The sequence below is a fragment of the Antechinus flavipes genome, chromosome 1 (assembly GCF_016432865.1).
Source record: "Antechinus flavipes isolate AdamAnt ecotype Samford, QLD, Australia chromosome 1, AdamAnt_v2, whole genome shotgun sequence".
In the NCBI taxonomy this organism is placed as follows: Eukaryota; Metazoa; Chordata; class Mammalia; order Dasyuromorphia; family Dasyuridae; genus Antechinus; species Antechinus flavipes.
Genome location: NC_067398.1, coordinates 294,699,842 through 294,713,756, shown reverse-complemented (window position 1 = coordinate 294,713,756; position 13,915 = coordinate 294,699,842). Strand labels below are relative to the sequence as shown.

At 37.6% G+C, this 13,915-nt stretch overlaps 1 protein-coding gene across 3 annotated transcripts in view; it reads right to left on the bottom strand.

Annotated features, from left to right (window-relative positions):
* The window catches only part of MYH11 (myosin heavy chain 11), a 127,876-nt gene that overhangs the window by 92,173 nt on the left and 21,788 nt on the right, over positions 1 to 13,915 (bottom strand). For all 3 annotated transcript variants that reach the window (XM_051962715.1, XM_051962696.1, XM_051962706.1), the window contains exons 2-3: positions 12,604 to 12,965; positions 4,445 to 4,601 (exon numbers count right to left, since the gene is read on the bottom strand). In XM_051962715.1, coding sequence (XP_051818675.1) covers positions 4,445 to 4,601; positions 12,604 to 12,948 — 502 coding nt within the window. In that variant the 5' untranslated portion in view covers positions 12,949 to 12,965. The remainder of the gene's footprint in view (positions 1 to 4,444; positions 4,602 to 12,603; positions 12,966 to 13,915) is intronic.

The window sequence follows — 13,915 nt, the reverse complement described above, 5'->3', positions numbered from 1 at the left end:
GCAACAGAAATCACTTTGTACTTGATCACAAACCAGTCAATCAACAAGCATTTATGAAGTGGCTGCTACATGTGCTACATAGGTTTTCGGGATATAAAGATAAAGAATGAAACTCCCTCCTCTCAAAGAGATTACTTTCTATTGGGGGAAGATAGACTATAAATAAAAACAAGAACAACCCCCCATTTTACATTAGTACCCCCATTTTACAAATGAGGAAACTGAGGTAGACAAGGGTTAATTAAGTGACTTTTCTAGAGTTTCACAGCTAGTAAGTGTCTGAGGCCAAATTTGAATTCAAATCTTCCTGACCTCAGATCCAGAGCTCTATCCATTATGCCACCTAGCAGTCTTCCATAATAATAATACTCATAATAATAATGATAGCTATATGCAGTAGCCAGGAGATATAGGGGATAGAGTGATAAGCCTGGAGTTAGGAAGACTCATTTTCTTGAGTTCAAATCTCTCCCTAGACACTTAGTAAATAAGTGACCCTGAATAAGTCACTTACTCTGTTTGCCTCAGTTTCCTTATCTATAAAATGAACTGGAGAAAAAAATGGCAAACCATTTCCATAGCTTTGTCAAGAAAATGTCAAATGAACTCATAAAGAATATGACTGAAAAAACAAGTCAACAATAAATATATATATATAGTGCTTGCTATGTGCCAGGCATAATGCTAAGAGCTTTACAATTATCTTGTTTAATTCTCACAAGAACACTGGGAAAGATGAGGAAACAGAGGTAGAGGGAGGTTAAGTGATTTGCCTAAGATCTCACAGCTAGGCAGTGTCTTAGCCTGGATGTGAATTCAGATTCAGGACTTCCTAACTTCTTTACTACACCACCCAGCTTCCCCATTTTCTAACCAGTCCTTTTCTAGCTCCATTTTAAAAGTTCATGCTGCCATACATTCTTGGAGCATACTGCTACTTCCTGTGTCTATCTATGGAAAACCAGCCCCTCTTTGAAGGTCCAACAAAAGGGCCATATCCTCTGTTAAATCTGTATTACAGTCTAATCCAGATGGCCAAATGTCATTCTTTATGCTTCCCTCATACCTTTCCTTCTCAAATCCATCATGTTACATCACTTTGAATTCATCTTTGCATCTATTCCACTATCCTTTTAGATAAGAGAATTTAAAGTTGGCAGGATCAGCATGTCTAATTTCCTCATTTTACAAATAAGGATCCTAAAAAAAAGATTCATTATTTACTCAAGGCATATATGTAGCAAGAAGATATTAGTTGTTGGTACCAAGTACAGGAACTATAGAAAAATATCCAAATTTCTACAGTCAGAGAATAATCTTATCTGTCATTCATGCCTCCTGGGACTCTGGGACAGCATGGGGAAGAAAGTATCCAGAGGGACTGATTATGAGGGAAGGTTAATTATGCTTTCATCACATTTGTTGTATTAATTCACTTAACTTCAACTTCTCAACCTCTAAGTTTTCTGAGATTTCAGAAGAATAAATTGCAAATAATAATAATAATAATAATAATGCTGGCCCATGTCTACCAAGCTTCCAAGGTTGCTAGTCCTCTACATTTGCCAGAGATTTTCTGCCCTTCCCTCATTAAAAGTAACTCATGCTTTTCTGTCAATCCTAGAATTTCAATGACTACACACTTCAGTGGCTATACCTCTATTCTTTTTTAAAATTTTATTTTATTTTAAAAAACAAAATAAGAAAAAAGAAAAATAGAAGAGAATTCTATTTATTATTGCAATAAAATAAAGCAAAAGAGAACATTGTCTTGTGCCCAGTAGAACATCAGCGAGGATCCAAAATATATAGCATCAAATAACCAGTTCAAGAAAAAAATATATATATACATATATATATTAGTAGAAGAAATCATATTCATAAGCATCTATCTTTTCCTTACTTTCTTGTAAATTGTTCTTTTGTTCTCTGCTGTGCACATTTTTTACTTTATACTTTTTGTCCCCTTTCAATCTCCCTCACCCCCACCTCCCCATCTCCAAGCAAGCTATAGTTAAGAAAGGATGTATTTATGCATGCAGGACGTAGATATATACATATACACACAAAAACATATCTTTCTTATCCCTGCTGACTCTGCTTTAATTCTGCTCCTTAATTTGCCTTGATTTTATTTCATCTTCCCCTCCCACCCATGGATCCCTCTCCTGTCTTCTTCCTACACCCTTTGCTTCCCCGTCAACTGATCCCTCTCTCCTTATTTCTTTATAGATTTTGGAAGGTGCTATACCCTTCTTAGTATATATGTAGGGTTACCTATTTAACCCATTCCCGATGTGAACAGGTTTTCAGATCTACGAGTTTTCCTCCCCCATCTAATGCCTCTGTCTATTCTTCCTCTGCATCTCATTTGTATAATATAATTATCCCTCTATTTTTGAAAGATAAAAAATCTCTCAGTTTCTTCTTGCTTCCTCTTCTCCCTCATTCATTTCTTATGTGGTATATGATTCAGTGACCACTACACTCTAACGAACTTTGTACTCTAGTCAGGTTTTCTTTATTATTCCATGAGTTCCCACCCAATGCTCTTTCATTCACGTACACCTTTGCTCACATTATTAACTTTTCTGATCTCTTCCACCAAGATCTATTGGCCAAAGCACAATTAAATCCTACTTTCTTCAGTGTCCCTCCCTCACCTATCTCTCTTCAAATACGATAGCACTTAGATTTTACTATATAGCGTTGTCTTCCACTGTTCAAACTCAAAAAGTTTTCAATAAGTGGACTAACAACTCCTTTAAAAACAAGGACTGTATTTCCCAAGTGTATAGCAAATGTCTACATACATATTAGATGGTCACGAAACACTTGCTGGTTGACTGACTGACTGAATGACTTAGTACCAGGCAACCCCATTTCCTTTTACCCCTCTAATAAGCCCTCAGAGATTTACAGACTTTCCATGTAAGGCAGAAAATGTAAAATAAATACATTCGGGCCACAAAATTTCCCCTTGGAACTCCTCCCACATTTACATATGCAAAAATAATTGCCAAGCCTCCTAAATAGTGCCAATATCCTTGGGTCAGCATTCCTTGTGGTTTTGCTTCATTATTCAAAAACAATGGTTCCTCAATTCGTTTCTCCAAACTCTTTCAGGCTGGAATGAGCTCCACAAAGCTGGCCAGGCCCATTTCCTAAGAGACCAGAACCTATGAAGCTGAATTTTCAGGACTTCAGGTCATTCACCTCTCCCACTGTCCCAGCCTTAAAAAACATGACAATGGAACAGGTACTTATGCCATCTCCCTTTGAACAATTTCAGAGTAGATTTCTTTCTATTGCCCTATGCCAAAATATATCTGACTATTCCCAGTTTAAAGACATCTAAGAATTTCTGAGTCTGAAGACATTCATTCAGGAAAGCAATTTCTTCTAACTATTCCCCAAATACACAACATTTGTTGTTGCATACATACTCACCAATAACATCTAGATACCTTAACATAGTATAGTGCCTAATTTTATTAAGCTTTTAATAAATGCTTTTTTGTTGTGGAGTCATTCAGTCAAGTCCAATTTTTCTTAGCTCCATTTAGGTTTTCTTGGCAAAGGTACTGGAGTAGTTTGTTATCCCCTTCTCCAATGTGTCCCATTTGTACAGATAAGGAAACTGAGGCAAGTAGCATTAAGTGACTTGCCTAGGTGTCCGTATTTGCGGCTATCAGGATGACAGTCAGAAAGATGAGGCTTCCTGACTTCAGACTTGCTCCACCTAGCAGCTCTTAATAAATACATTATCTATCTAAATGAATTCATTTCCACTGAAATATGATATTCTTTTGTTATTGTTTTTTGTACGTAGCCAGCAAAGCACTTGAACAAACTGAAGAAATACTGAGGCAGAGCTTATCTCTGCTATGAAGAAGGGCGGATTTGAAGCCATGAAAAGGAGAGATCCCTAGCCTCTGTTTGAAGGGAAGGGGTTTGTGCCAAGCCCTCCACATGCAAATCCCACTGCTGCTCCAGATCCTCCAGGCTGGGAGAGGAGGTCAGAACAGCATTCTCTCGTGAGGACCTGCAAGCCGGCTCCCAGCACTGTCTATGCCCGTATTTGCCAAAGCTATTTGTTCCCCAACCCTCCCGCCCCTCAGCACTCCCCACGTGGGAGGCTGCCTTAGGAGGGAGCTCAGAGTTGGTTTTTCCCTTTTTCAGGCACAACACTCAGGGACCCTCTCTGCTTGCCAAAGAATTCCCTAACCCAGCCAGGAGAAGCCTGTGTGGCTCTCAGAGGCAGGCAAGGGGAGTGATAAATTTCCCTTGGGTGACCCTAGGCTCACATCCTCTTTACCCTTGAGAAAGATCAGGAGGGTCCTTCCCCGCGTCTTTCTGTCACCCCACCTGATTTATGTCCCACAGCCCCGCCCCCACGAGAGGCCCGGCAGACACGGGGAGGACGAGGAACTTTGAAGTTTACCTTGCAGCATACTCCGATAGGCTGTGTCCGCAATGGCGTAGATGTGGGGGGGCATCTCGTGTCTCTTCTTCCCTTTGTACATGTCAATTATCTTCTCTGAATAAATGGGCAGGTATTTGTAGGGATTGACCACAACGCAGAATAAGCCAGAATAAGTCTGTCAAATGGAAAGCCACAAATATCTGTGCTTACTCCAAGATATTCACAAACGGCAAATAAAAGAGAAAAAACAGCTCAGTTCTAGCAGTATGTTAAAAAGCCCTTCCATAAGTACAGTGCCAAAGTGGCGGAACTAACATCAGTTTGATAAATTAAGGAATAAAGGTTTGTCAAATGAAGAAATGAATCAGTATTCATTCCTTTAGATTGTAAGCTTCTTGAGCACAGGGACTATCTTTTGGCTTTATCTGTATCTTGGTACAGTGCCTGGCACACAATGGGCACTTAATATTTATTTTTTCATTATCATCATTTTTTTATTGTATGTAATGGTTAATGTTTCAGGAGTTAGAAAGTGGCCTATCATAGAGACCTGAATCTAGCTAATAATGAACATAGATAGATAGATAGATAGATAACAGGGTTCTACTCTGCCTCCTGCTTCCATAGTGCCTTTATTTCTGTAGCTGTTATCCCATTTCCCAGCACTATTGGGAAGCAAGTGAAGGAAGGTAAATGATACTATAATACCCATCTTAGAGAAAGTGATTGACAAAGACAGAAAATGACTTCCATAAAGTCACTTCCACAAAGCTGTAGGAAGTAGTCATTGGTCATGCCCTACCTACTGCTTCTTAAATAAAGTTTAAACTACTTTGCCTAATATTCAAAGCCTTTTAAAACATATCTCTTTCTAGACCTCTCTCATATTATTCCCTTACACACACTATTTTATGTTCAACTTTCTGTCTCCCAAAGATATGCTGCCTTCTTATACTTCTGTGATTCACTTAAGCTATTCACCTAAAGAATCTCCCTTTATGTTCTCTTGTTGAATTTTAACTGTTTTTAAAGTTTTTAAAGTCCAACTAAAACTTCATTTTCTCCAGAAAGCTTCCTCTTATCCCTTTACAGATAAAGAAATTGAAGCAGAGGCAGATATATATATTTAAATGTTTATTTAAATATATAAGTACCTATTATAAATATTAAAAATAAGTATAAATATGTAAGTATATTAATGTATTATATATGTATGTATAAATATATTTATATACACACACACAGTTGTGTAGTATTATCCATTATAGTTACTTTTTGGGATCATATCTCTTCATTAGATCTTCAGGGCCTCAAAGCCAGTATACAGAGGGATCATTTCTGATCTAAACTTTGTATACACTAAGTAGCCCAGTGGAGTGAGAAGTGACTCTAAAGTTAGGATGATCTGGATTAACTTTTGATCTCAGATATGTAATTATGTGACCTTGAGCAAGTCACTTAAACTCCATCTGCCTCAATTTTCTCATATGTAAAACTAGGATAAGAATAACATCTATACTTCCCAGGACTGCTGTGAGATAATTTGTAAAGTAATCTGAAAACATCAAAACTTTACATCAATGCTAGCTATTACTGTTATCTCTCCAATGCCTACCTAGCTGAATGTTCAGCACATAGGAGGTATTTAATAAATGTGTGTGGATTGGTCAATGATTGAACCAATGTTGAAAATGAAGTCTAAGGATTCCTTCAGACTTGGATTCAGAAGCCTCAGACTTGAGTTTTTGTTCTACCTCTTATTGTGTGACTTTATATAAGTCACTCAGTTGCTTCATCAGTAAAATGAGAGGATTGGACTGAATGACCTGTAAAGTCATTTCTAATTCATAATCTGTGAAATCATGATTATTGGAATCCCAGTCATATCATCTAATCCTTGGTCTATACACTGTCTACCTAAGGAATTAAATGTATGTGTCTAAAAACTGAAGAGTGCTTTTGAGGTCCATTCCTATGTTTGGTAAAGATGTCCCTGAGGCACATTCCACTGATGAAAGAGGAACAGTTTCTAAAAGGGACCAGGGCAGAGTGGCTTTTGTATTCATATATGATCTGGCACAATCCCTGAGACCCTCATTCTCCCGTTAAAGAGATTTCTCTAATGGTAATGGCTCTTGGAAACAGTCCTGTTAAAATTTCATTACGCCAGACTAGCAGTTCAGTTCGTCCTTCTTTTTTGGAAGTTAGTAAGTCAGGAAATAAAGCTCTGAACCTAATCAGAAAAACCCAAGTTCAAAACCAGTCTCAGATACCTCCTAGCTGTGTGATCCTGTTCAAGTCACATAATCTCTGCCTTAGTTTCCTTAACTTTAAAATGAGGATAATAATAATAGCTCTTCCCTCATAGGGCTGGTGTAAGGATCAAATGAAATATTTGTAAAAGTGCTTAGCATAGTGTCTAGCACATAGTAGGTACAAAATAAATGCTTATTCCCTCCCCCTTCTTCCTTAAACTAGCCAATAATTGATTGTTTGAGGTTGTCTGGATCTGCTACATGTCCAGCTTTGGTCTCTGCAGCCAGTTTTCTAAAAATATGAACCAAACCTCGTCTGTTCTTCTGAACCAAGCTTAGATCCCATGTCCTTCATGAAATCATCCTCAACTTTCCCAGTTTTTTGTTTTTGGGTTTTTTTTTTCCCCTTTTCCAGGATTCCTGTGAAACATGGACTCCATACTAGATAATCACACTTGATTGTACGGTACATCATGTTGTGTTCTTCCCCAGTTGTTTCATGTATGTGAATCTTGTTTCCCACCAAGATCACAAGCTCTCCTACGGCAGAAGGCTATTCCTTCTTTTTTATCCTCTGCCTCCCTGGCTCTTGGCAGAGTGCTGAGCACACAATGGACACTTGATAAATACTTCCTAATTTGATGTGAATCTAACTGGACAGTGCAGTTTGCAACTAGCCTGGGTCAGGTTCATTCCTTTTAAAAAAATAAAAATAAATAAATCTGGCAATGATAATATCATTGTATAAATTCACTGGAACCTTTTTTTTATTATTAAGTTATAATAGTAGTTGGATTGTTTTCCTCTCCTCTTCTTACACAGTCCTCTTCTTCTGTACCTACATCAGATTATTAACTGTCATGTCCTTCCTACCTCCAAGGGTTGCTTGTCCTGGCAGGCATTTGAGCAGGCACCTTCCCATGAACAGGTTTCAACCATCAGTCCAAGGATTTCCCTCTTGTGACTATATTAGGAAGAAGTTGAGGTTTTCCTGGACACGATATAGTTGGCTTGATATAACCGACAAATCCCAGAGCCATGTCTGTTAGGAGAGCTAGCTGGCTGGTCCTGTTGCCACCGGCAAAAGGCAGAAACCAGATCCCATTGATGGTCCTGTTCATGACACCTTTACTTCCTTGCCAGCCTTGGAAGACATACATTCCCAAAATGGCTAAGCCAGTTCTTGCTCAGGACGCTCAGTTCTCTTGGCAAGAGTCTTAGAAGAGAGGCATTTCTTGCCCCACCTCTCAAGAAAAATGAAGAAAAGAATGTCCTCTTATATTCACTGAGGAATTCAGTCTTAGGGGAGATATATAGAGTACAAAGAATAAAAATGACCAATTTTTTTTTTATGTTGCTCCTCTCTTCCTCACAAAAGTCTCCCTATCCTTCAACGCCCTGTTCTAGTCCTACCTTTTTGAAGAAGTCTATTTCTAATCTATGTTTTGACTTCTTCCTCTGAACTCTCCTTGTGATTAAATGACAGGATTTTCTAATTGTTTGAGACACTCAGAGGTTATCTAGTTCCAATTGTACTCAAATCAGAAATCCCTAACTTATATGGAGAGGTAATCTATGATCTACCTGGGTTGTTTCATACCATTTTGGGGGATTGCTCTAATAGTCAATTTTTCACAATAACCACTACATTGCTTTTAATGGGTTTATGAGGGATAACATCTCTCCAAATCAAATATAAACAACTGGAGACCAGAGACCAGATTTTTCTTTTATACCCACTCGCAGCACCTAATACAGTGCTATGCATATATTCGGTGCATGGAAAATATGGGTTGAATGACTTATTGGCTTAGGAAAGTGTGTGAAGAAATGCTGTCTGAATGACCATGTGGTATAGTGGAAAAAGCCCTGGACAGAAACAACAAAAGACAAAAATGATTGATGTTGCTGGGGCTATAGAAAGATAGTTGAACTAAAACATTGTTGGAGTAACTGTAAATTGGTCTAAATCCTTCTGGAAAACAAATTGGACCTCTACATTAAAAAAATAATAATTGAATTGGGGCAGCTAGATAGTGTAGTAGATAGAGCACCAGCCTGAAGTCAAGAGGACCTGAGTTTAAATCTGACCTCAGACACTTAACACTTCCTAGCTGTGTAACCCAAAGCAAGTCATTTAACCCCAATTATCTTAGTAAAAAAAATAATAATAATAATTGAATTGAGCATATAGTTTAACCCAATCATTCCACTATGGGGCATATATGCCAGGGAGGTCAAAGACAGAGAAAAGGACTCCCTGTGTGCAAAAATATTTAAAACTGAACTTTTTGTGACAGCAAAAAACTGAAGAGGTGACATGACTTAGTGAATAGAGAATCTGCCTAAAAGTTGGGAAGACTAAGCTTCACTCCAGAGAACTAATAATGAAGCATTTTAAAATATTCTTCCCTGATCTTTTTAAATATCTTTTTGTTTACAAAACATATGCATGGGTAATTTTTTCAACATTGACCCTTCCAAAACCTTCTGTTCCAAATTTTCTCCTCCTTCCCCCCATCCCCTCCCCTAGATGGCAGGTAGTCCAATACATGTAAAATATGTTAAATTTTACATTAAATTCAATATCTTATACATATCTATATAGTTATCTTGCTGCACAAGAAAAATCAGATCTAGGAAGAAAAAAAAACCTGAGAAGGAAAACAAAAATGCAAGCAAACAATAACAGAAAAAGTGAAGATGCTATGTTGTGGTCCACACTCAGATCCCATAGTCCTCTCTCTGGATGTAGATGACTCTCTTCATTACTGGACAATTGGAACTGGTTTGAATCATCTCATTGTTGTATTCTTCCTTTATCTTACAGAAAGATGGTTGATTATGGATGCAGAATGAAGCATACATGACCCCTTGAATTGATTTTTTTTTTTGCTTAAATAGGCTTCTTTGTTCTCAGAAAGGGTTTGGGACATGCCATTATGGGAAACATAAAAAAAGAACATTAATAAAATATTTATTAAGAGAAGAAGGAAACCTGGACCATGAGTCAAAAGACATGGATACTGAGTTTTCAGTAACTGTGACTTTAGGCAAATAACTTCCACTTTTGGGTTTTCATCATCCTCTTTGCAAAATGGAGTCATTGACCAGATGAACTCCAAAGTCCCTTCTATCTTTAAGATTTTAAAAATTAAGCTGCTGCTACCAAAAGAGCCATAGTTCTAAGCTCACCTTGCAGATGAGTAAAAGTTTCTTCATAATCAAAAGTAAAGTCTAGCAGTTCGGTTGCAAGAAACAGTATTATCTTTCAAGTCTGCTTATGAAAAACTTTTGCTTTGGGTCAGCTGGATGGCTTGACCTGTACCTTCTTTTTCCTTCATGGCTAACAGTTTCTATTAAGTGATTAAGTGAACTGGAAAAGAAAAATCTAAGAACAAGATTATCACATGGTTTGAAAGGCTTTAATCTAATCTACCCAGGGAAGCGAAACAGGAATTTGGGGTGTCTAATTACATTTTTATCTATGACTGGAAAGATATTTAGGGCTGTATTTTATGTCTCTTCTTTTTTGCACGTCTCATAATTTTTCTGAATCTATCTTCATTCCAGGTACTGTTTTTGAGTACTGCAGCTCACAAAAATGATATAACTTTTCCCTTTAAGTCTCTGATAGAGATGACATGTATTTTCTACAGATTTATGAACCCAGGGGACCAAAATTTTGCTCTTCAGTTTTTTCGTATTTGGGGACTATAAATGTTTTGTTTGCACCAGTAACTCAGTATATTTTTATAAAAGAACTTCCTGACAAGGAAATTTTGTTCTCATCCTTTTCTAAAATATCCATTGATCAGTTGATATTTTTCAAAAGCAAATATGCAATTTTCTTCAGGCAAAATGCAAAATACAGATTCTATAATGGCAAGATGAAGTTACTGATTATGTGGGGGAAAGCCTGTTGCTTCTTTATCTAACTAAAGACTACTCATCCTTCAAGCCTTAGTTCAAGTCTCATCTCCAATGACTAGCTGACACTGATCTCTCTTCTCTATGAACTCCTCTTGCACTTATAATAATAGACTCTTAAGTGGTGGAAAGGATCACCTAGTCTAACTCCTACTCAAAAACTGATTAATCATATGGTCATCCAGAACCTGCTGGAAATCTTCTAGTGAAGGAAAACTCTATTAAGATAGATTGAATCTTCCTGGAGGCCAAAAGGATAACAGAATATCAGGATTTAGGTATCTACCGATCCTTTTATAGATAGAAGGAACACTGATTGTCATGGAGATACATCTACCCAATTTTGGAAAATTCTGTCATTCTTCAAGAAGGAAATATCCTCATGAATTACAGTTTCCCCTAGAGTCTTGGCTATTCTAGCTGAAATCTAACCTTTCCTGATGATAACCAGTAGGACTTAGAAGATTGGGTTTGGGTAACATGATATAGTGGAAAGAGCACTGATTCAGGGCATATGGATTTATATTTTGGCTCTCATTTTTTTTGGGGGGGAGGCAATTGCCTAGGGTCACACAGCTACTAAGTATTAAGTGTCTGAATCTGGATTTGAATTCAGGTCCTCCTGACTCCAGAGCCTCTGCTCTATCTACTATACCATCTAGCTGCCCCTTGGCTCTCATTCTTAATAGCTATGTGATCAACCATAGGCAGAGCATGACCTCTCTGAATTTCAATTTCCTGATGTGTAAAATGGTAATAATACTTATACCACCAACTTTAAAAAGTGCTTTATTAAAATGTCATGTAAATATCATGTACATTAAAATTCCATTAATGTCATGTAAATAAAAGTTGTTATTATTACAGAAGCATTCTCTGGAGATCACAGACTGACCATCAGCTATCTCTCAGGACAGCCTAGGCTCTGGATGGTCAAAGTCAAATCAGGATAACCTTTTTCAAGGAAAGTTGCAAAAAGCTTTTTATATTCTTTCCTCTGTGATCATCTCCATTTTCTCTTGCATATACTGTATTGTCCATCCTGTTGTCTGCCACCCTATCCCCAAAAGACCTCCACAATTCACCTGACTAACTAGAGTCTGTCTTAAGACAAGAAGCCCAAGATGACAAGAAAAAATAATGATGAATGTTGGAGGGGATGTGGGAAAATTGGGACATTGATGCATTGTTGGTGGAGTTGTGAATGAATCCAACCATTCTGGAGAGCAATCTGGAATTATGCCCCAAATTGTGCATACTCCAGCAGTGCTACTACTGGGCTTATATCCCAAAGAAATACTAAAGAAGGGAAAGGGACCTGTATGTGCCAAAATGTTTGTGGCAGCCCTGTTTGTAGTAGCTAGAAACTGGAAAATGAATGGATGCCCATCAATTGGAGAATGGTTGGGTAAATTGTGGTATATAAATGTTATGGAATATTATTGTTCTGTAAGAAATGACCAGCAGGATGAATACAGAGAGGCTTGGAGAGACTTACATGAACTGATGCTAAGTGAAATAAGCAGAACCAGGAGATCATTATGTACTTCAACAATGATACTGTATGAGGATGTATTCTGATGGAAGTGGATTTCTTCGACAAAGAGAAGATCTAATTCAGTTCCAGTTGATCAATGATGGACAGAAGCAGCTACACCCAAAGAAAGAACACTGGGAAATGAGTGTAAAATGTTTGCATTTTTATTTTTCTTCCCAGGTTATTTTTACCTTCTGAATCCAATTCTTCCTGTGCAACAAGAGAACTGTTCAGTTCTGCACACATATATTGTATCTAGGATATACTATAACATATTTAACATGTATAAGACTGCTTGCCATCTAGGGGAAGAGGTGGAGGGAGGGAAGGGAAAAGTCGGAACAGAAGTGAGTGCAAGGGATAATGTTGTTAAAAAAAATTACCCAGGCATATGTTCTGGCAATAAAAAGTTACAATAAAAAAAAAAGACAAGAAGCCCTTCAAAGGATACTTACATAAATAAGTCCTGAGAAATATCTCTCCCTCAGATTGTGTAACACAGATGCTTCATTGAGGCAGGTCAGTTCTGCCATGTCTTCTACTTTGGAGAATTTGGGGGGATTCATCTTCTGGATGTCATCTTTGCCAACTGTAATTTTCTTACCATTCTCAGTCAATTCTACAACCACTTCATCCCCTTTCTCCTCTTTGATGCTTGCAGCTTCAAAACCCTGCTTCTCTGAAGGGACCCATACTAGTTTTTTGGCTGACCAGTCAGCCTGGGCCACTGGGCTATTGATGAAGTTTTTATCCACGAAGAGGAACTTCTCATCATCACTGAGCTGACCTTTCTGTGCCATGATGTCTCAGTGATCACCTGGAAAACAAGCAAAATGTGGTCTGAATTAGTACTTTCAAATAAACTTCCTAGAACTTGCTGAGAATGAAGTTATTGGCTGTGAAGGAAGCCTATCCACCAATCATTACCAAACAGTATTACCCAATGCCCAAAGGCCCCAGGACTGGATCCTTAGATCACTGAGGTCAAGAATTTATTTCTGTTATTTCTGTTACATTACCCATCCATTTATCATTATCACCATGTTCAATACAGTGATTGATTTGAATGTAATTGGGTAAAGAGAGAATGGGAGGCTGGGTAAATCCAGTCTTACTATAATTCCAAATGGGATAGTTTTAGAAGTTAGGGAATGAATAGTGAGGAATGAAAGGTCAAAGAGTCATATAAAATTTGACCAGTAATGGAGATTGGAGACATTTATTCTATCCCTCTGGCTTTAAAGAAAAGGAAATAGGATCAGGACAACTAAGTGACAATTATCACAGGCAGTTAAGTGTCTGATATAGGATTTGAATCCAGGATTATTGACTCTGTCCACTATACCATGCTTTAGAGCAGGGCTTCTTAAATTTTCCATTTGAAATTCCTTTCTGACCAAGAAATATTTATGTGACCCCAGGTATATAGATATATAAAATAGGTATACAAATCAAACACTTGCTGATAATAAATCACAATTTCATAACCTTCCATAGTCAGTTCTGAGACCTCAAATAGGGTTGCAGACCACAGTTTAAGAAGTTGAGTATTAGAGGGCATAAATAAAACAGGGTCTCTGCCTTCCATGGAACCATAGGATCATAAATGTAGAGTTGGGAAGGAACTTAGAGATCATCTATTCCAACTTTTTCATTTTAGAGCTAGCACATGGATGCAAAAATGTAAGCATTTGACTGAGAAGAATAGTGTAAGAATCTGAGGGAATGGTAGGATCTAGTAAAGGTTTAAGGATGTTTCATTTTAAA